This window comes from Penicillium samsonianum, assembly GCF_028829775.1.
Source record: "Penicillium samsonianum strain IBT 33392 chromosome Unknown utg000003l_segment0_segment0, whole genome shotgun sequence".
In the NCBI taxonomy this organism is placed as follows: domain Eukaryota; kingdom Fungi; phylum Ascomycota; class Eurotiomycetes; order Eurotiales; family Aspergillaceae; genus Penicillium; species Penicillium samsonianum.
The window spans coordinates 6,077,114-6,097,349 of record NW_026643261.1 but is presented as its reverse complement, the minus strand read 5'-3'; the positions used below and the strand labels follow the sequence as shown (position 1 = coordinate 6,097,349).

The 20,236-nt window shown below is 47.9% G+C and overlaps 10 protein-coding genes across 10 annotated transcripts; 2 read left to right on the top strand and 8 right to left on the bottom strand.

Annotated features, from left to right (window-relative positions):
* Window positions 1–450: 450 nt before the first annotated feature.
* On the bottom strand, window positions 451–711 carry N7471_005982 (uncharacterized protein; the record flags this gene model as incomplete). Its single annotated transcript, XM_057278701.1, has 1 exon — window positions 451–711. The coding sequence occupies one exon, from the start codon at window positions 709–711 to the stop codon at window positions 451–453; it is 261 nt and encodes an 86-aa protein (XP_057138311.1).
* A 143-nt stretch (window positions 712–854) lies between these two features.
* Window positions 855–1,402, bottom strand: N7471_005981 (uncharacterized protein; the record flags this gene model as incomplete). The annotated part of the gene is made up of 3 exons (XM_057278700.1): window positions 855–1,110; window positions 1,160–1,300; window positions 1,353–1,402. 3 exons carry the CDS (start codon window positions 1,400–1,402, stop codon window positions 855–857), a joined length of 447 nt encoding a protein of 148 aa, XP_057138310.1.
* A 677-nt stretch (window positions 1,403–2,079) lies between these two features.
* N7471_005980 (TauD/TfdA dioxygenase family protein) lies at window positions 2,080–3,271 on the bottom strand (the record flags this gene model as incomplete). Its single annotated transcript, XM_057278699.1, has 2 exons — window positions 2,080–3,116; window positions 3,169–3,271. 2 exons carry the CDS (start codon window positions 3,269–3,271, stop codon window positions 2,080–2,082), a joined length of 1,140 nt encoding a protein of 379 aa, XP_057138309.1.
* Window positions 3,272–3,656: 385 nt separating this feature from the next.
* On the top strand, window positions 3,657–5,030 carry N7471_005979 (TauD/TfdA family dioxygenase; the record flags this gene model as incomplete). The annotated part of the gene is made up of 4 exons (XM_057278698.1): window positions 3,657–4,064; window positions 4,123–4,336; window positions 4,387–4,595; window positions 4,656–5,030. 4 exons carry the CDS (start codon window positions 3,657–3,659, stop codon window positions 5,028–5,030), a joined length of 1,206 nt encoding a protein of 401 aa, XP_057138308.1.
* Window positions 5,031–5,109: 79 nt separating this feature from the next.
* On the bottom strand, window positions 5,110–7,268 carry N7471_005978 (transcriptional regulator family TF; the record flags this gene model as incomplete). Its single annotated transcript, XM_057278697.1, has 2 exons — window positions 5,110–7,142; window positions 7,199–7,268. The coding sequence occupies 2 exons, from the start codon at window positions 7,266–7,268 to the stop codon at window positions 5,110–5,112; spliced, it is 2,103 nt and encodes a 700-aa protein (XP_057138307.1).
* A 375-nt stretch (window positions 7,269–7,643) lies between these two features.
* On the bottom strand, window positions 7,644–9,117 carry N7471_005977 (FAD-dependent oxidoreductase; the record flags this gene model as incomplete). The annotated part of the gene is made up of 5 exons (XM_057278696.1): window positions 7,644–7,818; window positions 7,884–7,959; window positions 8,032–8,331; window positions 8,385–8,667; window positions 8,746–9,117. 5 exons carry the CDS (start codon window positions 9,115–9,117, stop codon window positions 7,644–7,646), a joined length of 1,206 nt encoding a protein of 401 aa, XP_057138306.1.
* A 1,202-nt stretch (window positions 9,118–10,319) lies between these two features.
* Window positions 10,320–11,695, bottom strand: N7471_005976 (uncharacterized protein; the record flags this gene model as incomplete). Its single annotated transcript, XM_057278695.1, has 6 exons — window positions 10,320–10,616; window positions 10,673–10,972; window positions 11,037–11,228; window positions 11,309–11,376; window positions 11,429–11,465; window positions 11,519–11,695. The coding sequence occupies 6 exons, from the start codon at window positions 11,693–11,695 to the stop codon at window positions 10,320–10,322; spliced, it is 1,071 nt and encodes a 356-aa protein (XP_057138305.1).
* Window positions 11,696–12,225: 530 nt separating this feature from the next.
* On the top strand, window positions 12,226–13,924 carry N7471_005975 (putative MFS transporter; the record flags this gene model as incomplete). The annotated part of the gene is made up of 4 exons (XM_057278694.1): window positions 12,226–12,429; window positions 12,501–12,609; window positions 12,680–13,224; window positions 13,298–13,924. The coding sequence occupies 4 exons, from the start codon at window positions 12,226–12,228 to the stop codon at window positions 13,922–13,924; spliced, it is 1,485 nt and encodes a 494-aa protein (XP_057138304.1).
* A 1,393-nt stretch (window positions 13,925–15,317) lies between these two features.
* On the bottom strand, window positions 15,318–16,144 carry N7471_005974 (S53 family peptidase; the record flags this gene model as incomplete). Its single annotated transcript, XM_057278693.1, has 3 exons — window positions 16,004–16,144; window positions 15,623–15,958; window positions 15,318–15,564 (listed from the first exon to the last, which is right to left on the bottom strand). Exons 1-3 carry the CDS (start codon window positions 16,090–16,092, stop codon window positions 15,318–15,320), a joined length of 672 nt encoding a protein of 223 aa, XP_057138303.1. The 5' UTR covers window positions 16,093–16,144.
* A 2,190-nt stretch (window positions 16,145–18,334) lies between these two features.
* N7471_005973 (cytochrome P450) lies at window positions 18,335–19,942 on the bottom strand (the record flags this gene model as incomplete). Its single annotated transcript, XM_057278692.1, has 1 exon — window positions 18,335–19,942. One exon carries the CDS (start codon window positions 19,940–19,942, stop codon window positions 18,335–18,337), a length of 1,608 nt encoding a protein of 535 aa, XP_057138302.1.
* Between the last annotated feature and the right edge of the window lie 294 nt (window positions 19,943–20,236).

Below are 20,236 nucleotides of genomic sequence, written 5' to 3'. Positions count from 1 at the left end.
AAATGACCCACGACTAAAAGGGATACTCATGAGAATGTGTTTTTCTTTACAATCTAGTGAAAAAATGCCAAGTTGCCAAGTACACTTCCAGGCACATCTTCGGGGTGACTTCGGTGTGGCAAGTGCTTAAATTGTTGATGGCGTGCCGAGGCGGCTTGATGAGCTTATCTCCACAGGATGCTTTTAGTGGTGCATTGGCCTTCAAATTCGACGTTAGACCAATCAAAACAATGCATTAGCTGCTGATTCGTTTTCTGAGAAAAGGTGTAATTATCGGGCACATTTGCGCGTCTCTCTAGAGCCCAAAGCAATCTCTCATTTTTGATGGGGAAAAAAGATATTCTGACGAAAGAAGTCATAAGAGAAGAACATTTATTTGTAGGGTTGATATACTAGAGGCAAGGGACACTATCCACTAATGAGGTCCCCGAAGATATCCCTCGAGGCGTCTCATGAGTGCCTCGATCTCGGCGACATGGTGGTGATGGCTGCAAAGTCTGTCGCAAGACTTTGTGACTCCGTCTTGCCCTGTCGTACAGCCCGCTGAACATCGCGGCAATCTCGCTCAGTGAGGCGATGGCCTCGATTCGCTATGTTGATGACTTGCGAGGTAATGGTATCAATGTTTGACACCGCAGTTGAGTTGGCGGTAACCCCGGTCGACGGCCTTGACGAGGCATAATTGAGCATGCGTGCTGGTCCCAGTAACATTTGGCACAAATTGAATGACCATCTTTGAGATCGAGGACCACGCAAAAGGCGAAAACCCCCTTGTCGCGTAAACAATAGTTGCATTCAACTTTAACACGTCGCCCGACAGTGAAAATCCAAATGGCTTCGAACCGATATAGTGTCTATGCGAGTTTGTGGTCGGGACTATCACCAGTCCAGGTCACGCCGTGTCGTAGCATTGGCTCCCTGGCAGGTGGGAGGTGTTCTGTGGATCTCACCATATCTGATATAATGTACCGGCCATCTCGGATATAGGGATACGGTTTTCGCATAATACGAGCTGACCACTGGCCTAGGGCCACTTCGCGGGTTCCGATGATAGGTGCCGGGAGGGGACTCTGATTGTCCAGACGGGCATACTCTGGACCATCTGCGTGGCTGTAAATGTTAGTATGGCTCTGTTAATGGGAACTCCGTCTTGACCCACTCTCCCTCCACGACAACACGCCAGTGGGGTCTAAGAGCAAATCGGGCCCAGGTGCCAGGAGGCAGTTCCTGTATGCCAGCGTACGGGTATGGTATACTGGCATAAGGTTGCTGGTCGCCGGCCCCTTGGGCGTCACGGGGTCTAAAAATGTTAGTGGCGCTATTAAAATAGCAGCTCAAAGTGGTGGACTTACCGGTCCATTGGGAGAGATTGCTTGAGAAGGCCTCGAGCTACCGCTCGCATCAAGGGTCCCTTGGGTGTATCAGAACTGACACCTAGTGAAAAAAAGACACGATAGAGGATGGTGTTGAGGTGAAGAGGAGGGCACAGAGGGAGGTGACAGAGGGATAGGTGACAGAGGGAGAGGTGACAGAGGGAGAGGTGACAGAGGGAGAGGTGAAATACCACGAAGAAGGGTGGAAGGTAATTAGGAAAGAACCCCACGCGAAGGGGGGGCTACTCAACAACACCTAAGCAGTCTAAACTCGTTTATTCTCAAAGGTTATACATGGAAAAGTCCATTTCACAAATTAAGCCTTTTCCGGGTTTTTTCGGCTGTCTACCTCACAACCTGAGAAGGGAGAGAAAATATCTAAGAAAACAGACATCTAAAAAGAGTAACCGAGAAGACTAACTGAGAAGAATCTGACAGGACCACCAAAAGGACCACCAAAAAAGACAGCTAAAAAGACTATCTAAAAAGACTATCTGAGAAAACTATCATAAAAGACTACATATGTACTAAAAGGACTTGATATTTATGGGCTTAGGCCATTGTTCCGGGGGTGTAAATGACCTGAATCGTGCGGTATAAGTGGCTCAATTGTCTCGATTGTCTAGTTCGCCCTTTACCATCTTTCCGCGACCTTACCGGGAAGTCAATAATATAGAAAGTTAGAACCATCTGGATCTATCTAGCTTCATTCACGTACTAAACTAGACACGCTATCTTCCAGTGCCAAAGGAGGTCGACTAGCTGCCATATTACATTGTCTGAACACGCGCACTTCATCCTCATCAAAAGAACCAACAATCGAATGCATCACACCATGATTGTTGAAAAGCACTAGATCTCCCTCCTCCCAGTCATGGGTATACAAATAACAAGGATCAATGGCCGGTCTTTGCATCTTGTACAGTCGTTCTCGAATCTCCGCAAGATTATCAAGTACCTGCCCGTTCTCAAGATGGACTTTCCGCACACATGTTGGATAAACCATCATTGCGACCTTGCCAGTAACGGGGTTTTTCCAAGCCATGGGATATACCCTGATCTTAGAAGCCTCAAAGGGAGGCAACTGGTCTTCAGCAAGCTCCAACCCTTCCGATATAATTCCCAAGCCGTTGGAGCGTGACTTGGCCTTGCTCATCCAGATGTATGGATGAGGAGCGTATTCAGCCTTGCTGGTGCGAACGAAATGTTTATCTTCCTCTGAAAGCATATCGTAAAGGCGGTATCCACTGAAAAACGCCGTTGTTCCAAGAGGAACGTCAAGTGTGGTGTCCGTGCCATCATCATAGCGGCAGGTCTGGCGGCGACCCTTGGGGACTTTGACAGCCAGCAACGTGGTGACCAAAGGCGGATCAAGGTTGTACATGGCCGAGTCAATATGCCAGCGGTAGAAGTGTGTATAATCATGATCTTCTTCAGGCGAGATGGGGTTCTTGTGGAATGATTTGTGGTGTGGGTGTTTCAGGCGGATGTTTTTGAGTCCCTCATACTCTCCGACTAAACCGCTGCCGATAACTTGGACTTGCGGCTGGTGAGGGATGGTTGTCAAGTCGGCATGGAGGACGCTGCGCTTGTCGATGGATTTCCCATGACTGTAGACACCGGCAGAAGGATCGAAGCGTCGAGTGAGTTCGTACTGGGCACGTGGGGAGAGTTTGCCTTGGTTTTTGATTACGACCACTTGATTCTCATACAGCGTGCGACGGAGAAAGTCAAAGTCATCATCTTATAGTAATCAGAATTTGAACCCAATGAAGTTGCTTGGACCATTGCTTACCTGTCATTGTTTCAACGTCGAAGCCGGTGAGTTCAGCTCCAAAGTCTACCCGAGAATCATCGGGCTTGGTGACAGGCCTGCAAGAAAGAGTCATGGTAACCATTGTGAATAAAGCTGAGATAAATATCAGGATGAGACCAATATGAACACCACGACTGAGCGACTGTGCATGCTTTATATCGTTCTGTTGTATATAGTAGCACGAGGGCCAATCAGGAAGGTGCGGGTGAGCTCCCGCAACTCACCCATCCACGGAGATAGGATCCCAGCATCATTGCCAATTCATCGAGATGATAATAGAAGGAACATTATACGTTAGTAACAGAATGATTCGCAATATTGGTCTTATCAAAAATGGTGGTACAAATCGGTGAACTCGTCCGCTCTGCTCCATTCCCGTCTCTGCTTAAAGGCAGCGTTATACTCAACGACAACCATATATCCAACATCACTCGTTACAAACTTCGAATATTTCTTCAAAACACAAAATGCCCGAATCAACAAGTTTGACCTTCAATCTCCTCTCTGATGAAATCAGGCAAAGCTCCGCCATTGGCGCCGAAGTCCAACTGCCTCCAGGAATGCCCATGCTGGACTTGGACCGCTTAACCGACAACGACAAAGATACTCTCCGAAAAGCCCTTTTCGAGAATCAAGTCATTGTCATCAGAAAACAAAAAGGCATTGACCCCACTGTCTTGCCGAAGCTCGCTAAGATTTTCGATCCCAATGCATCCGACGTCCATTCCGCCGGAGAGAAAGCTGTGAGCGACCCCAAGAACATCTTGTCTGCATACAAAGCAGGAAGAATCCCCAGAGCCCCCCAGGTTGGAATCATCGGCTCGGGGAAGTTCCAAGACTATGAAGGTCTGAAGGAGCTGGAGGTGGTGCATCTTGTTCGTGTCCCCATCTGAACGAAGTACTAGGCTTTCATTTGTCTGACCAGCGAGACAGGATCACACATTGTTTCATGAGGAGCCTCTCAGTCAAGAGGAATTAGATGACGGCTATACCCGTCCATACCGGTGGCACATGGATACCCCTTTCTACGAGCGTCTGCCAGGTGAAGTGACTATATTGCACTCAATTCGCATTCCCAATGTACCGGATCAGAAGATCAAGTTCCCTGATGGGAAAGAGAAGATTATCGGTGCTGGAGCCACGGCTTGTTAGTAAACCGCACGAACGCAGATAGGTGCACACACTTACGGAGTATAGTCTTTTCCGGCGCTCGCGTATTTTCTCTGTTGACGCCCGAGGAACAAGAATTCGCCCTTAATACCACAGTCACCTATGCTCCCCAAGCATATGAGTATATCCGCCAATGCAAAGCATCCGAAGATGGTCTGACGATCCCGAATTTTGGGCGGGAGATAGCAGTGGAAGGATTGTCGGAATGGGCGTGGGGCAAAGTCGCCGAGCACCCGGTAAGTTTCTTTTCCAACTGCACAAGATAGAAATGAGTATCGGCTGACAATTTTCATCAGATGGTCTGGCGAAACCCGCTGAATCCCGACCGGCCATTTTTCCAGGTGCATGGTTGTTGCGTTTACAGGCTCACAACGCGGAACCCAGCGACAGGTGATATCACGGTGATGGATGATGTTGAGAAGGTCAGAGAAGTGGTGTACAAGATGCAGAGCAAGATATTTGCCGCTGAGAATATTTATGCCCACGATTGGCAAGAGGGTGATGTGGTCATTTTCCACAACAGGGGTGTAATGCACAGTATTACTGGGCAACTAGCCAAATACAAGGAAGAGGAGGACAAGAGGAGGTTGCTCTGGCAATGCACAATGACAAGCACAACTCCCCCAAGCCCTTCCGGGACTACGAGGGAGTCAACGACACGGGGTACGTGAGGACATGAATCAAAGATATACCAATGGCTAGAGTAGCTCAATGAAAGAGTGGCTTCGAGCGATTTTATTTTTGCTTCTCTCAAAACTGAAGAGGGTCATGTAGAGTGTGGAATGTTCCATTGAACCATGCATCGAAATCGATATCTTCCGCTGTATCCCATGCCGGCTGCATTTCGTTAAAATGGGCCCCGATCACATCTTGAGCATCGGCATTCGAGAATCTGCTAACAGATGTGTCAGGGGTTTCAGGACCTAGGTTCATTCTCGTAAAAGTTGAGAACTTAGCCAGAATTTGACCAAAATCAATCGCTTTGTTGCCAAGTCCTGATCCCGAGGGTGTATCGGCAGTAAATATTGCATTAATCAACGCGACGCCTCGCTGAGCAAGCACGTCATTAGTTCGATCAGCAAGGCGGGTGCGAGCCGCGACTATTGCATCCTTGTGGCTTTGAGCAATAGTAGCTTGATTCTCTGCAGTTGCATTAACTTCAAAGCACATAATGACCGCAGCGGTAATCGCAAAAGCTGTGTGGGTCCATATCGAAATATCCCCTTCTCTTACGATTACCTCGTGCTCACGCAAAATTGTCATTGCAGCGGCAACACAGGTACGTCTTGAGTAGGTATATGTCTGGTCATTGAAAGAGCGGAAGAGAAACGGCCGATGGATCATGATAATCTTCTCGGCTGCAGTGATAGCGAGGCTTCGTCGAGCGATAGCAAGCCATGGGATTTGTGCTTCCTTTGTTTTATCCGCACGCAGAAGGAAAGAAGGTATGTTTTTCACAATGCCTCTCATCTTCTGGTCTATATGCAGAATATGTTCGTATTGCTCTCGCATAGGCTTTCTGGATTTCATTGGACCGAGTCCGTCAACTAGACCGGGCATCAATTCTGCCAAATTCACGAGCACGCGGATGTAAGTGCTTATGGTGGGAGACGTGATAGGCATATCCGTCAAGTCATAGTCATCTGCGTTCATGGGGCGACCTGTCGAGAAATGCATCGGAGAGATACTGTAGGTGTCGGTAAAGGGAATGGCGAAATGGTCTTGGATGATCATCTGGCACCATACTCTCTTTCCCACTTCTCGTTCCACCATCTCACCCCATTCATCTTTGTTTTGAGCAAGGTTCGTTGATTGATCCTGGATCTTGTGGATCCCAAGGCACTCGGCAATGCGCACTGCAGCATTGAATAAAGTCGCGTTCAGTTGACTCAAGCCAAGATTATGAGCGACCTCGGTCGATATGACAATTGCTTGAACAGAGTATACGGAGAGGTTGCTGAGAAAATGTGAGTTATAGAGGGTCTGCACCATGGCAGAGAACAGCTGCTGTGTAGATTGCATTGCCAGCAGGTCGACATCAACAAGCTCTCTTACTTTCTTACTATCCTGGATTGAGCTGACTGTGGAACTCAAGACAGAAAAATAAAGCGCTTGCCAGAGAGGGTCCTCGAATTTCCCAGTCTCCCAGAATAACTCGCACTGCTCGAGAAATGTTGGACCATGAATGCAATTGTGATGCCAGGCCACATGGCATAGATGAAACTTGATCAGCTTCTGGGCATCCGTAACACTGGGAAAAGCAGAGTTCAGCTCTGGACTAGGCCCATGGACTAGAAGAGGGCTCGTCCCTGGTAACGATTGGAGTCCATCTTTGCGATATTGGCACGAGCACGTCCTGTGAGGGAAGCATCCAGCGGAATTACGACCCCAAGCAAGATGTTCAATAGCCGTGAGAAGTGATGAGTCAATTTGATGCGAGGTGTTTTCAGTTGGGCCGAGTGACACTTTGCTAGGTGCACGGTCCTCGGTTGTACTTGATTCCCGCTGTGTCGACGTGGTGTCGGATACTTCCGATTCTGCGGGATCCTGGCCGGTCTCCAGCCGAAATATTTGATTTTTGATCTTTTGAACGACCAGGGGCACTGGATCTGATGGAGTCGATTCAAGGTCCACCAAAAGCGAATGCAAAAACTGAATCTCTGACCCATGTTGCACAGCGTTGCGTCTAAGCTGGACGATTTCTATCGAGCACTTCAAATTTAAGCGTTTACATCTTGAACAGGGATTTTGTTTGTCGCATTTGCGTTTGCGCTTCGTGCATTCTGCATCATGTCAGTCGCCTACTGGACCTGGGTGGCAGCATTAGATCGGCAGTTACCTCGGCAGGCTTGCGGCTGACGCTGTGATACACGGACCCTGGCCGCTTGATATGACGCGGTAACGTCCATTGCGCGTCAGCATTGCATTGGGATGGCTTTTTTTTTCTCAATTTGTGGAGTTGATTAACTCCAAGCCTTGATTTTCCGTTGGTGCCAGGAGAAGTGGAATGAGTGGAGGTCGGGGACGGGAGGGTTGTCCGGGACTTGGCACTGATAAGCACTTGGATCTGGGAGACTACCAACATCCATAACATCCCGAGATCTTAATCTCGACATCAGCCAGTTGATATTGGGAGTACTTTATTTTTGTGTATTTTATCCCTTCTCGCTTGAATTATTGCGCCACGATGGGAAACTTCGACTTGAGTTTTCTATGGAATCCCTCAGTGGCAGATGCCCCGAGGTCGTACTCGTGGACACAACACGGCATCATCGTCCCGCACTTCAGCCTGATTTCTTCAAATCCCGCAACCCAACCAGCGGACTTCCTTCAATTTTAGAAAAGTCATGAGCATCGAGACATGCCTGTCTGGAGTTGAGGAAGCTAGGCTCGGCTCGTGTGAAGACATCGTTCTCGTATGCTGCGAGGGAGGATAGCAAGGCCTCGGAATCGAAGGAGCTGGTGATTGAAATAGCGTTAATATCAGCCTAGCCAAATAGAGCTGGAAGTAGTTAGATTCATACCTTGGCTGGCGCACATCGACACGCTTCACGAAATCCAACACATCGACGATCGCGTTGTTGGCGCCTTCTCCGCGGACTAAGATAAGTTAGAGAAGCGCATTTTGTCATGGGTGCAGCCGCATAATGGGACACTGAAACAGTCACATACACATAGTCATTGTGTGAGCCGAATCACCCATCAACACCGCCCGGGGATGCGCGTGCGCCCTGCCCAGGCTGAACATCCAGTCTTCGATGCGAATCGAACGCACTTCCACATCGTGAGGAAGCTTGTGTACCAGCGAGCGAAATGGTTCCGACCAATTATCAGTCAACTTCTTCATCAGCGCGATGCGATCGGCGTTCGGGTCTGGGACAGGGATTTCCTTTGAATCCGCCCAGGAGATAATGATTTGACAGTGGTAACGATCCTTGCTACTATTCTCGAAGTTTTTTGGGGTATCCAGAACTATGAACACATCAGTAACCTGCAGAAGAGAAGAAAGGATTTGGCGGACTCACAACTGAAGAATAAAAACACATTTGAGTCAGGATGCGAGCCCTGGAAGATAAAAGGGTCGATTGATTCGACGCCGCCCAGCTCCTCCGCGCTGTACAGCGTCGACGCACCCAGAATCTGTACTGGTAACTGGTTCATCCGTGCATCTGGGTAGAGGATCTCGCGTGTGCGCGACCGTGAACCATCACATGCGATTAGTAGCCGCCCGGTGTAAGATGTGCCGTCCTCGAAGTGCGCGGTGATCTCATCGGCTGTAGAGTCGATATTTCGAAGGTTTTTGTTCCACTGAAAGCACGGCGTCAGCGCCCATCAAGAGTACGAGAAAAATGAGGTTGTTCCGAAGACGATAATCTCACGACTTACTTGAACATCCACACCGGTAGTCAGTAACTGTCGCAAGCGAACGCGACTGACGCGAATACGCTCCGCGGCAGGGATATTATATAATGCATCTCCCGACTTGAGGTCAAAAAATTGGAAGCGACCGGTGTCGCCCCGGGCGGAAGCTTCTTTGTTGACAAAGGTTTCAGGGAACCGCTCAACAAGGTGCTCTGGTAATAATTCACGCAGGGCGGGGAGTGACCAATGCAGCGTCAGACCCCATCCACCACTGCGGGCATCGATTGCGGAGTCGCGATCGAAGATCCTGAACGCAATATCATGGCGCTGAAGGTACTGGGCCAGTACGAGACCACTGATGCCTGCGCCGATAATCAGAATGGGAGAATCAGACATGGTGAACAAGGTATGGTGCGCAGTTCTAGTAACACTGTCCAGTTTGATCGCCTCTCAATCTATACAACCCTGGCTCTGTCTTACCCCGCTCGTACTTTACTCCGTACCAAATCACACAATGAGTCGTGCCACCTTGCTAGTTGAAGATCCGTTGGAAGTTTGCGTGGGGACTTTAATACGGAAAGTATCCGGATCCTTCTAGGGGCTACCTAACCTGAAAGGCTCAAATAAGATTCGATGGTCCATATTGACCCTCGGGACGGCTCGGGTTCCAGCTCGGTGAGACTTTTAAAAAGCTTGGAAGTCCTCTAAGGTTAGCCAATAACGAATAAGGCACCTATTGTATATCACCTCCGCCGCGCTATTTTCCAAGGTTCTCTATTAGGGTCCATCGTGTTAAGATATCTTTTTTAGGGCCTCAGTAAGATTAGGGATTGAGTGAATTTAAGGATTCTAGTTGCTGTTTAATAATGTTGAAGATTCGGGTCTCTCCGACCTGCTAGCCCGGGATGGCTTGCGCCATGTCACGGGCAGAATGATGTGGATTGGGGGTCCAGGCCATGAGGATAGATGACAAAAATCTTAAATGGAGCTAGCTGATTTGCGTTAGTTACTTGATCAAGGGCTGAGACTGTTGTGTGTGCTAGCCAGACTAGCCAGATTTGGTCTAATGAAGTTACATTTTGATTACAACCGGTGCATCCAGGGTGCAATCCTGTCTCAGGCGCATTTCCCGCCATGTACATATGTACAAAGCACTTGTACACGCGGATCTTCGGGTTCCGGCCGAGCGCGCTGATCCTGTCGATCCCGGTCCGTTGAGGCATTATTCGAATAACCAATTTGAATCAGAAAGTCTTCGAGAAGGAGTTATCATGCAGAAACTCGCCGATTGCAGATTTCCCAAGTCGGCCGGCCGTGTTGGCTATTGGTAAAGCGTGAACTTGGGGTGTTTCTCTGACGTTGCAACCACAAATCTATTATTATGATGAACTTAAACGCCACAAAAGGCAAGGGGTGTAACTAGGGGTACGAAGTACGGAGTAGAGGGGCAATCATGCAAGAAAAAAGCAAAGTCAAAAAAAGATTAATACAATTTTTAAATAATTAGGAACTGTACCAAAGTATCCATGGGAAGAATGTACTCCGTACTCCGTACACAAGCCAAAATTTGAGCTAGTTCGTTGGCGTCATCAACCTTCCTATTTGGTTGATCTGCCTTCCAAAGACACTCTATACTCTACCGTCTTCTCGATACCCCCATGCTCAGGCTCCTGACTGGCCAAAATGAGCTCCTCGCTCGGTGTTCGTTTTGGCTGTCTAGGGGCGGAAGCATTTGACTGAATGTGCGAACTCCGATCTTTCGACCAATTCTCCATCAAGTAGCTTCTCCCTTGACTGTCATAGTAATAATTCTTCGATTTATCACTGGTCGAACCGAGTCCTCGCACCAAGCCCTTCAATAGAGGCGCCAGATATGGAATGCAAGTGACAATGTTCTAATACACACAAATCAGCCATTATAGTTCGCGCGGGACGGGTCATTTCCACTTACGCCCACGTTAAACTCAATTGTTCCCCACAACACCAGCATTGTCGAGTTTCCGTCTCCGAATGCCACACGTTGAATCTGAGTTAGCCGCATGATGGAGCATACCGTGGTGAAGAGGCCGAGGAGGAAAAGGCACACAACACCAGCCTTCTGTGCAGTTTTTATATTGAGACCAAGGAGCAACGGGATGGGAAGCACGATAATGGTCACGTCTGTGATGATGGTGTAAATCGCGAGACCGTAGAACAGGCCTCCAACGGGAAGACATGTGCCTGGTACATGGGCGTTCCATGATCGTCGGATCTGGGGCCGAATGGTTATTAGCTTGTGGTCGCGTTCGTCCCTTATGGCAAGAGGCTTTTCCTACCGGTGTGCAATTGAAGAGTAGGCTAAGAGCACCAGCGATATGACCCAACGTAGACGCTGCGATCACAATCCAGATCACTTTTCGATAAACACGCTTTGAGGTTCCAGAGATCAGTCGCAGATAGCTGAGACAGAGCGAAGCCTTGAACCCTGCGATGCCAATCTGGTAAAACGGCCGTCCTGCGTAGTTGATCTATTTGCCTTTTGTCAGCTTGCTAGTAGTATGTAATAAGCACGAAGCATTAAACTGAAATGGAGAAGAAAGATATTGACCTTAGTATATGTCAAGTAATTTGCTGCAGGTCGTTGCTTTAATGGCAGTCCTAGTCCATATCGACTTTCTGTGACTGTGAGTAAGTTTCATGTTGCGGCGGGAAAGGTGGCGGTGCCCACGAGAAATGCAGAGTGCACTGTATATAACACTAAAGGCCTGCTCAAGAAATCAGTTGTATTATCTCTTGTATATCACACAGGTTAACTTACCATGCTAACAACCATCACATAGTCTGCTGCTGCCCATCGACTGGCTCGCGCTCGAAGGAAAAGTCGCAGGGAAACTGTGAAAACCATTAAGATGGTAAGACTCAAACATACACCAAGAATGAGGCGGTATTGCGATGCAGCTTCCACCTCGGGCGAGGCATTGTGTACCCAGCCCATTGTTGAGGAGAAAGCGTGCGAAGGGATACGGGGGAGAGTATATACCAGAACATAGTCAGGCGTTCTACCTGGGTAAGCAGATATAACAGGGGTGCCTTATGCATAAAAATTATAAAAATAAATTCCAAAAATGCTCGTACCACTGAACTTTCCTTTTTGGAGATTTAGACCGATAATGCTTGTCATGTACTCCGTACTCCGTACTCTCCCGGTCTTGCAAGGTTGTTTCAACAATATTATTGATATTTAGCTCATCCCTTCCATAAACCTTAGATCTTCATGTAATTCCCAACTAGGAAAGGTTCTAGGGTCTTGGACTATTGATTTTGATTCGTTGCTAGTTATGAAACGTGTAGCCACGCGATCCCCACGGTGGTTGCGACGTTATTTATGCTTTTGTCGCATCAATCCATTGTGTTTCCCACCTTTTTCCACTAGACTTTTCGTTAATTTTCTTTCTCCTTTTTCTTTCCCAATTTCCCTTCTGACTACGTTCTTCTTCGTCTGTTTCCCTATTGTTCCCAGCCGCGATGGGTGAAATCCAACCCGAGGTAGTACCACAACCTCCTGGAGATAAAGTTGATGATGCTGTGATATATCTCAAGAGCCATGCAAATGGGGCGCTTGACTCTCAAGTCGATCTGCGAGCTCTACGTCGTAAAATTGATCGGCGTTTGATGCCTTATATGTTTTGCTGCTATGTACTGCAGTTTTTGGACAAGGTCATGCTGAACGTGAGTTTGCCTATCGATTCAGCCGTATGGGCCATGTGATTAACGCAGGGATGATCCACGCGTATCCACAGTATGCAGCTGTTATGGGGATCAAAAAAGACTTAGGACTCGCCGGCAATGATTTCTCTAACGTCGCTACATGGTTCTTCATTGCCTACTTGATCGCGGAAGTACCTAATGGTGAGTGTCTTTATCTACCCCCCTAAAATAAATTCTTTTTTTGTTGTTACTGCTGATCATCAATTCGTAGTATACTGCTTACAAAAAGCACCGCCCGCCAAATGGCTCGGTGGAAATGTTTTCCTCTGGGGAGTCGCGGCTGCGGCCTCCGCCGGCGCGCAAGGATATCGGAGCCTGTTGGTAGCACGAATTTTCCTGGGTATTTTTGAAGCGACAGTGGGACCATCCTTGATGCTTATTAGCAGCCAATACTACACCAGAAGCGAACAAGCCCCTCGGTTCACTGTGTGGTATATGGGTCTTGGTGTGGCCCAGATAATTGGAGGTATCATATCCTTTGGATTCCAGCATGTGCATCATGCCTCAATAGAGAGTTGGCGGATTATGTTCCTTGTCCTCGGGTTGGTGACAACTGTTGTCGGTGGGTTGACATTTTTCTTCATTCCGGATACACCGATGAAGGCAACCTGGCTGTCCGATAACGAAAAGGTGGCCCTTCTTCAACACGTCAGCGAAAACCAGACTGGAGTATGGAGCACAAATTTGAACCTGAAACAAATTTGGGAGGCTGTCCTCGATATTCAGCTGTGGCTTCTGACCGTGACAACCATTTTGGTATGTATCACATTCCATCTTTCACCCCTTGCTCCAACTATCCCCTGCAGTTCAATTGACCAATATTGCATAGATATCTGTGTCAAGTGGTGTGGTGACGACATATTCTTCAACTTTAATTGCCGGATTTGGTTTCTCCGGTCCCATCTCAGCCCTTCTCAATACCCCGTCAGGCATCGTTAGCATTTTTTTCACACTTCTCGTTGGGTTTGGCATCCGGAAAACTTCCAATCGCTGGGCCTGGAATGTACTCTGTACAATTCCTGGAATCATCGGCGGGGCCTTACTATCCTTCCTACCCAAAAGCAACAAAGCCGGTGTCCTGATCGGTATTTACCTTGTGAACGCAATTGTAGCTACTCTCCCGATTCTATACCAGTGGACCATGGCCAACTGCGCTGGACATACCAAGCGTGCATTTGCTAGTGCACTGGTTGCTGGGTCTTTCTCGGTCGGAAACATCATTGGTCCACAGACATTCCAGTCACACGATGCACCGGAATACCATCCGGCCAAGATTGCTGTTCTCGCAACCCAGGCTGCGGCGGCTGTACTATCGGTCGTGCTGTTCTTCTATTACAAAGGACAAAACCGCCACAGAGATCAGACTAAGGGCGGTGTTGATGAGAACATGGCTGACGAGACGAGGTGGGCTGGGCTCACTGATAAGCAGAATCCTTCCTTCCGTTATGTCTACTGAACATTTGAGGGATATCGGCGTGAACATGTACTGTATATACCACCATTGTGTTTACTCCTTTTGGCCCAAGAAGTTGACTTGCTTGGCCTGCGATGAGTTTTCTTGAATATATATTCCCATTGTTTGAGATGGAATTGCTGATCATTGATCACTAAAGCAACGGCGACTAGGCCAAATTCTTGATCTTAATTTACCTCTCTACCGGTGTTGACTAGGTGTTGGCTTGTAGTTCTTCGCCGGGTTTAAAATGAAAGCAATTCACTTAGCTCCACGACTCCGACCATTTCTGTTTCGTCTTTCTCTTTCCCTCCCCAGGTCGATTTCAATGCTGACTATCATGGAGAACATTCCGGTGCTCCCTCTATTTGTAAACAATATACTATCTGGTTAGAATTGCGAAAATGACATTCTGTAAATTGGACAACACACTTCCTTGTTACCCATCCCAAGACAAATGAACCACTTTGCCTGTAACGAAATACAATACACAGACGATATGATATCACAGAGAATCTCAAAACGGAATAACGTAGATGTTCAAGCAATTTATCAGCCATCTGGATGTCATTCGTATCTGCGCTAATCCCACCCCCGTGTCGTCCACTGAGTAGAATCCGACTTAAATGGCAGCTAGTATGGTCCAGAACTTGCCCGTTAGGCCGGGGCGCATATTAATTGGGTACTCGCAACTGCGTGGAGTCAAGTTTGGGCTTGGACTCTTGTATGTGACATGGAGAATCTCTTCATCCAGATGCCCTCCAATCAAAAGTTCATGTTTCCGGCCCTTGGACACGACATCAAGTGCTCCGCGCCCATGGTACTGGGTCAGCCCCTAACATGTAAACATATTGTGAGCCATAGAAGAAACGTATATTTTGGAGATGTGATGTTGCAGCAACCAGGTCCTGATAACCAATGTCTCGTAGCCTGTCGATCTCGTAGCCTGTCGATCTCGTAGCCTGTCGACGTTCAGCGGACCTGAGAGATTCTTCGGCTTCTCCGATACTTATGCAGACATTCAAACTCGTTTTTAAAAGTTGCAAAGGATTTCGGCTGTGTTAGACTTGCGTTTGTGCGTCTGTAAATTGTGCACTAAGGATGTTGTGAACATCGCGGTTGAGCAACGTTTTCCTATGTCCACGCCTTGGCTAGGTACTGGTCCCAAAGCTCAATTCTCACCACGATGAACACTGCTATGGGTCAGCAAAGCGTCGACTGCCCTAGAATCCAAGTATGTAGAGGCAGACTTCATACCAATCACGATATCCCTGAGTCCGCCCTGTATCGCCTAGAGGAACTCACGGAGCATCGGAGTATTGACGTCCGACGGAGATTGTACGAGTTAGGCCCTAGCGATCCTTTCATCTTTAACAACTTGATTGCATTACCTTATCTAAAGCCCCAGCGACGCTTTCATCCTTTGATAGCTCGGAGACCCAAGCCTGGTAACAGCATCCCATCCAGGCGTGGCAGGAAACCCAGGGGTGTTACAACCAGGGTTTGAGCCACTGGTAATATCGTTCAATACGCCCGGATTGGAGTAGAGCCACGGGTTCAAAAATTCCATTGTTCTTCTGCCTGCAGTGATGAGTTCCCCGTTCAGTAGGGAAATGGTAGATGCAAAAATCATAGCAGCAGCACTAGATAGTATTAGCAATGTCCAAGATAATGCGCAAGGCTTTTGAAAGAATGACTTACGACATTGACTGCACCAAAATTCCCCGCTCGCCCTTTACCTCAACGATGTTTGCTGCTTGAGCAGAGACATCAGGGTATGCACGTCCGTTGGGATTATATCGTCCTACATGCGCTCCGCCCTGCCTCTGTAAATAAGCGGATACCGCGTTATTCTGATAACTAGGACGGCCAACGTAGTTGGAGAAACCACCAGCCGAGAAAGATGCACTAACTTCGGGTGAGAATTGTTGGGTGCCACCAACAACAGTCACATAAGGACAGGTAGCCGGGAATGTCGGGACAGATGCGGTACAGTGGTTGTTTCCTTCGCTGCTTCCTCCTACCCCTCCGTCTCCACTGGAAACGATCACAGAGACACCATGGGCACCAAGTTAACTAAACAAGTTGCAAAAGGATTTCGCGGAATTCTCGGCAAACTGATTTTCATTGAACCCATAAGGGATCACAAGAACTGTGGGCGGTTTACTCATATCAAGAACGGCTTTTGCCAGGTTGATAAAGCCGTTGATATTTGACAGTCCACTTGAGAAAAACGTGACCGGGTTTCCGTTCATAAGCCCGACAAGGTATTGGATCTAATAAGTTAGTATATATTAGTTCGATCTAAAACAGCGAAAAATACTAAGATTATATATTGATTATTTAGCAGCTTTATAAACGCTAAGAGTTTAGTTTTGTGCAAAGTTGGGTTTTGCTAGGGCCCCAATGGGGCCCCAGCCTGGGTCCTAGGTTGGGTCCGGGTTGGATATCTTGACCCAGACCTGGGTTGTGCGACAGACTACAACTAAGTATAGGGAAGGAAAGAAGGAGAGATGGTGAGAGGAGCTAGATCTAAATACATGGGATGCCTGCGGCAGCAGGCATTAACACATGTGATCCGTAGCACTAGGCAGAATGAAACATGAAACTAAAATCTCATAAAAGAGCTAAGCAGGGTTAACTCTTCTTTCATGAGGTAATAGTCGAAGATATCGGGCCTGGCGGGTAGGAAGGAGCTATGGCAGCACGGTCATAGCGTGATTAAAGTTACGGAAGGCAGCAGCCGAAGCCGATTGGAAGAGTTCGAATCGAGGTAGCGCAAACAGTGGAATAAAACTATAAAGCTACGTAACTACAACCGATGTCCTAAGAGTGCTCGGAGTGTGCTCTCACAGGTTAGTGGAGCAAGGCATAGGAATAAGATATAGTAAATATAGATTATGAAAAAAAGAGCAATAAAATAGGAAAGCCATAAGCACTGAATGTAAACGGGCGAATATGACCAGACGAAGCCCCAGAGGCGTAAAGGCTAAGACATAAAATCGCGAAGCGAAGGCTAAGCCCAGTGAGGACTTCACAAAATGAAAGTAAATAGCAGTATGTTACAGTAAGCTAATGAGAGAACTATTAAACCGAGGACGAGCCAGTCATAGATGGGAACGTACAAAGAAGTGCAGAACGAAGCCCTAGAACCCTAAATGCTATAATGGCTAGGACGGATGGAGAAGAGTCTTGGCGGCCGAAATTGACGAATCAAACGGCGAGAATTCGCATGAATTTGTAGTACGAACGGAAGCCAAACTTTTGCGGGCAGCTCGCGTAGGGTAGTACAGTGAGCTGAGACTTGTGATTGGTCACGACAAGATCTACGTATAAGACCTTATTGATTTTCGAATTCAATAGTCCTCCAAATAATTGAACTAGGGTATAAGCGACGAGTTAAAATAGCGGAAATTGGGAAGTGATTTTCTTACTAGCAATATATAAAGGTGGCCTGTTGTCAGCATGATATTGTTTTTCAAGCGTCATTCGAAGAATTTCTTCCAACCGAACTGACTCAACATGAGATTTACAATTATTATTGCCGCGTTTCTTACTGCCGTGCAAGCAGTCGATGCAACGGCCCTGCCGCGCGGTCTCATTGGAAAAGTCAAATGCGTGGCGCCGTGTTTAGTCCGAAAGGTGAGTTGTAGTGGGAAAGGCATTATCTCGACCACGTGTGACAATATTAATAAGATTAAACAGAACCCCGAACGCTGTATTACGAGTAAGAACTGCGGAATCCCAACTGAACTTAGTACGTTTCTCATTCAACCGAATTTGAAGTCATCAGAGAATTTACGATGATTCGCAGTCAATGATGTGGCCTAAAAGTCAATGATTTGTGCCTAAAGGGGAGAGTATGGGAGCGCCACACCCTCTGCAGTGAAGCAACTGAGAGATGGAGGGAAGTTGACAGATTGCCAACAGTCGTCTGTTTGCTCCGGCTGCATGGAGCCTTCTGTCTAGAGCCTTATATCCATACAGCTAGGTACTATATAGAAAAGAATCAAATCATTGTAAATTAACATTCTTATAAATACTTTCGGTTTGGAGGTTATCTATTTGGCAAGATCGGTGCTGGTAGGCGATTAATGTCATTTTCGGCGTCAATCCCACAGGTCCTCATATTCTAATTGTAAATCACCAGGTTTTACCACGCCTAGCTTAGAATGGTGGCAGCTAGGCTTTTATTTCCCCAACATAATTACCTCACACGTATATGGATTCATCTATGGATGAGTCACAACTGCAGTGACAAATTTAAACTGTGAATAGCACCAATATCAAAGGTACTGAGTCGTCTAATCTGTAATATTTCACATGAGCTGGCGGAATCTCTCTGCCACCCTATACTGCAGGACGAGTTTGGATATATATAATCATAACATAAAACATTCATTTTGCATCCTATTATTTATTTTCGACATCAACGTCAGTTCCCATAACCTTTCCGAGACTTTTCTCCGCCGTCTCCCACTCTTTCTTAATAACATCCAGTACCCAGTCACCCCTGGGCCGGAGTTTAAATTTGACCTCCCTCGGCATTGTCATGAACCCTGCCACAACCATCGCCCATGGATCCACCTCTTCCCCATCAGCAGGCTCGATATCAAACGCCCACAGCAGACAAGCAACATGCATGAAAGATCCATCCGTAGCGACCCGCTTTCCTTGGCAGATCCGGCGGCCTTGCCCAAAAACCGGCAACGGAAGATCCGTTCGCACTCTTTCCTCTCCGCTATCATCGCGCTGGAGCCACCGCTCAGGCACGAAGTCCTGAGTGTCTCCTAGCGCGGGATCAAAGACCTTCTCGTCTCGGCCGATAGCCCACGCATTGGCCATGAGAGTGACCCCCTTTTTGATCTTGACACCATTGAATTCATCATCCCGGTCGGCCCTACGGGGAATGGATCCTGGTGAAATAGGCCGCCAACGGAAAAGTTCATGCATAATAGCGTCAATGAAAGCGAGCCCCGCACGGTCCGAAAATTGGGGGAGGCGGTCACGTCCGACGACCTTGTCGAGCAAGGCATGCGCCCGCGTCATGAAGGACGGTTGGTGCAGCGCTGCAATGAATAACCACAGCAGCTGCCGCGGTGAAGTCTCCATACCTCCCTGGATGGATGTTGCGAGGGTAAAAGCGAGGTCAAGGTCCGGAACACCGCCTTCAGAGTACTTCTCCACTGTGGCGATGGCTTGCTTGGTGGAGTTCCAGCCTGCCGAGTCCCTCCCGTGCCGGAACAGGCGCATATAGAGATCCACCTGTGTGGCGTACAGCTTGTCGGCCGCTCGCTTCCAAGGTGACAAAAATGCTGGCAGGTGGCGCAGAGGCGGGATAATATCTGGAATACCGGGGTTCGCAGCGAGGTGGGTTACTTGAGTCTGGATACCGATGATCTCATGCAAGATATGCTCCTTAAAACTTGGGATGCGCATGCCATAATGCAGAGCAAGTATGACACTCGATTGAGTGCGCTCAAGCAGTGGATAGATAGTTTCTGTGCTGATTCCTTGGGGAAACTGCCCTGTAGCATTTGATAGATCAAACAGTAGCTGTTTGGACTCGAGCTCCATCAAGGGATGGTACTGTGGGGCAGCAAGAGCACCGAGACTGGGCGCTAGGATGCGGTGGTGAAACTTGAGATGATCATCATAGTCGTGCATCAGAGTAAATTTTGACTGCCCGGGTCCAGCCCCTGTGATCATCTCCATACTGACGGAGGGCGGGCGGTTGCTGTACCATTGGCTGCGGCGGCTGAACAACTCTGTCACAGCCTCATATGAATTCAATACCACAATCGGTATGAGTCCAAAGAGCTTTGGTACTGCAATAGGTCCATTTTCCTTTGTCCATGAGTCCCAGTTCAAAAGCGGTTTCTCAATGGGGGAGCTATGGAGGTCGCCGATGAGGGGAAGCTTGAGGAGGGGTTTATTTTCTCCCTTCTTTTTTCCTGTGACGATGTAGAGCAGTGTCAGTAGACCTAATGCCACCGCTACTGCGATGGGAGTGGCAGCCATACAGAGGATTGGCTACGGAATTGCAAGGGCTGAGAACACGTTTGACATATCAGATGCATTGCGGAGAAAGGGGGACGCAGGTTTACATAGCGCAAACAGATGCATAATTCGGTTATTGCGCCAAGATCTATTATCTCTGCGAGGCCTACGATTGGTTTTGGAGGTCAAAACGCGCTAAAAAAGCAACGGACTAGTATAGACGGGCTCGGTATTTGTCCGCAAGTGCAAGTGGCACTTGGCACGCCAATGAATTGTCTTTCTAGGGAGGACCTGAGGAAAGGTTGAGCTGTCATA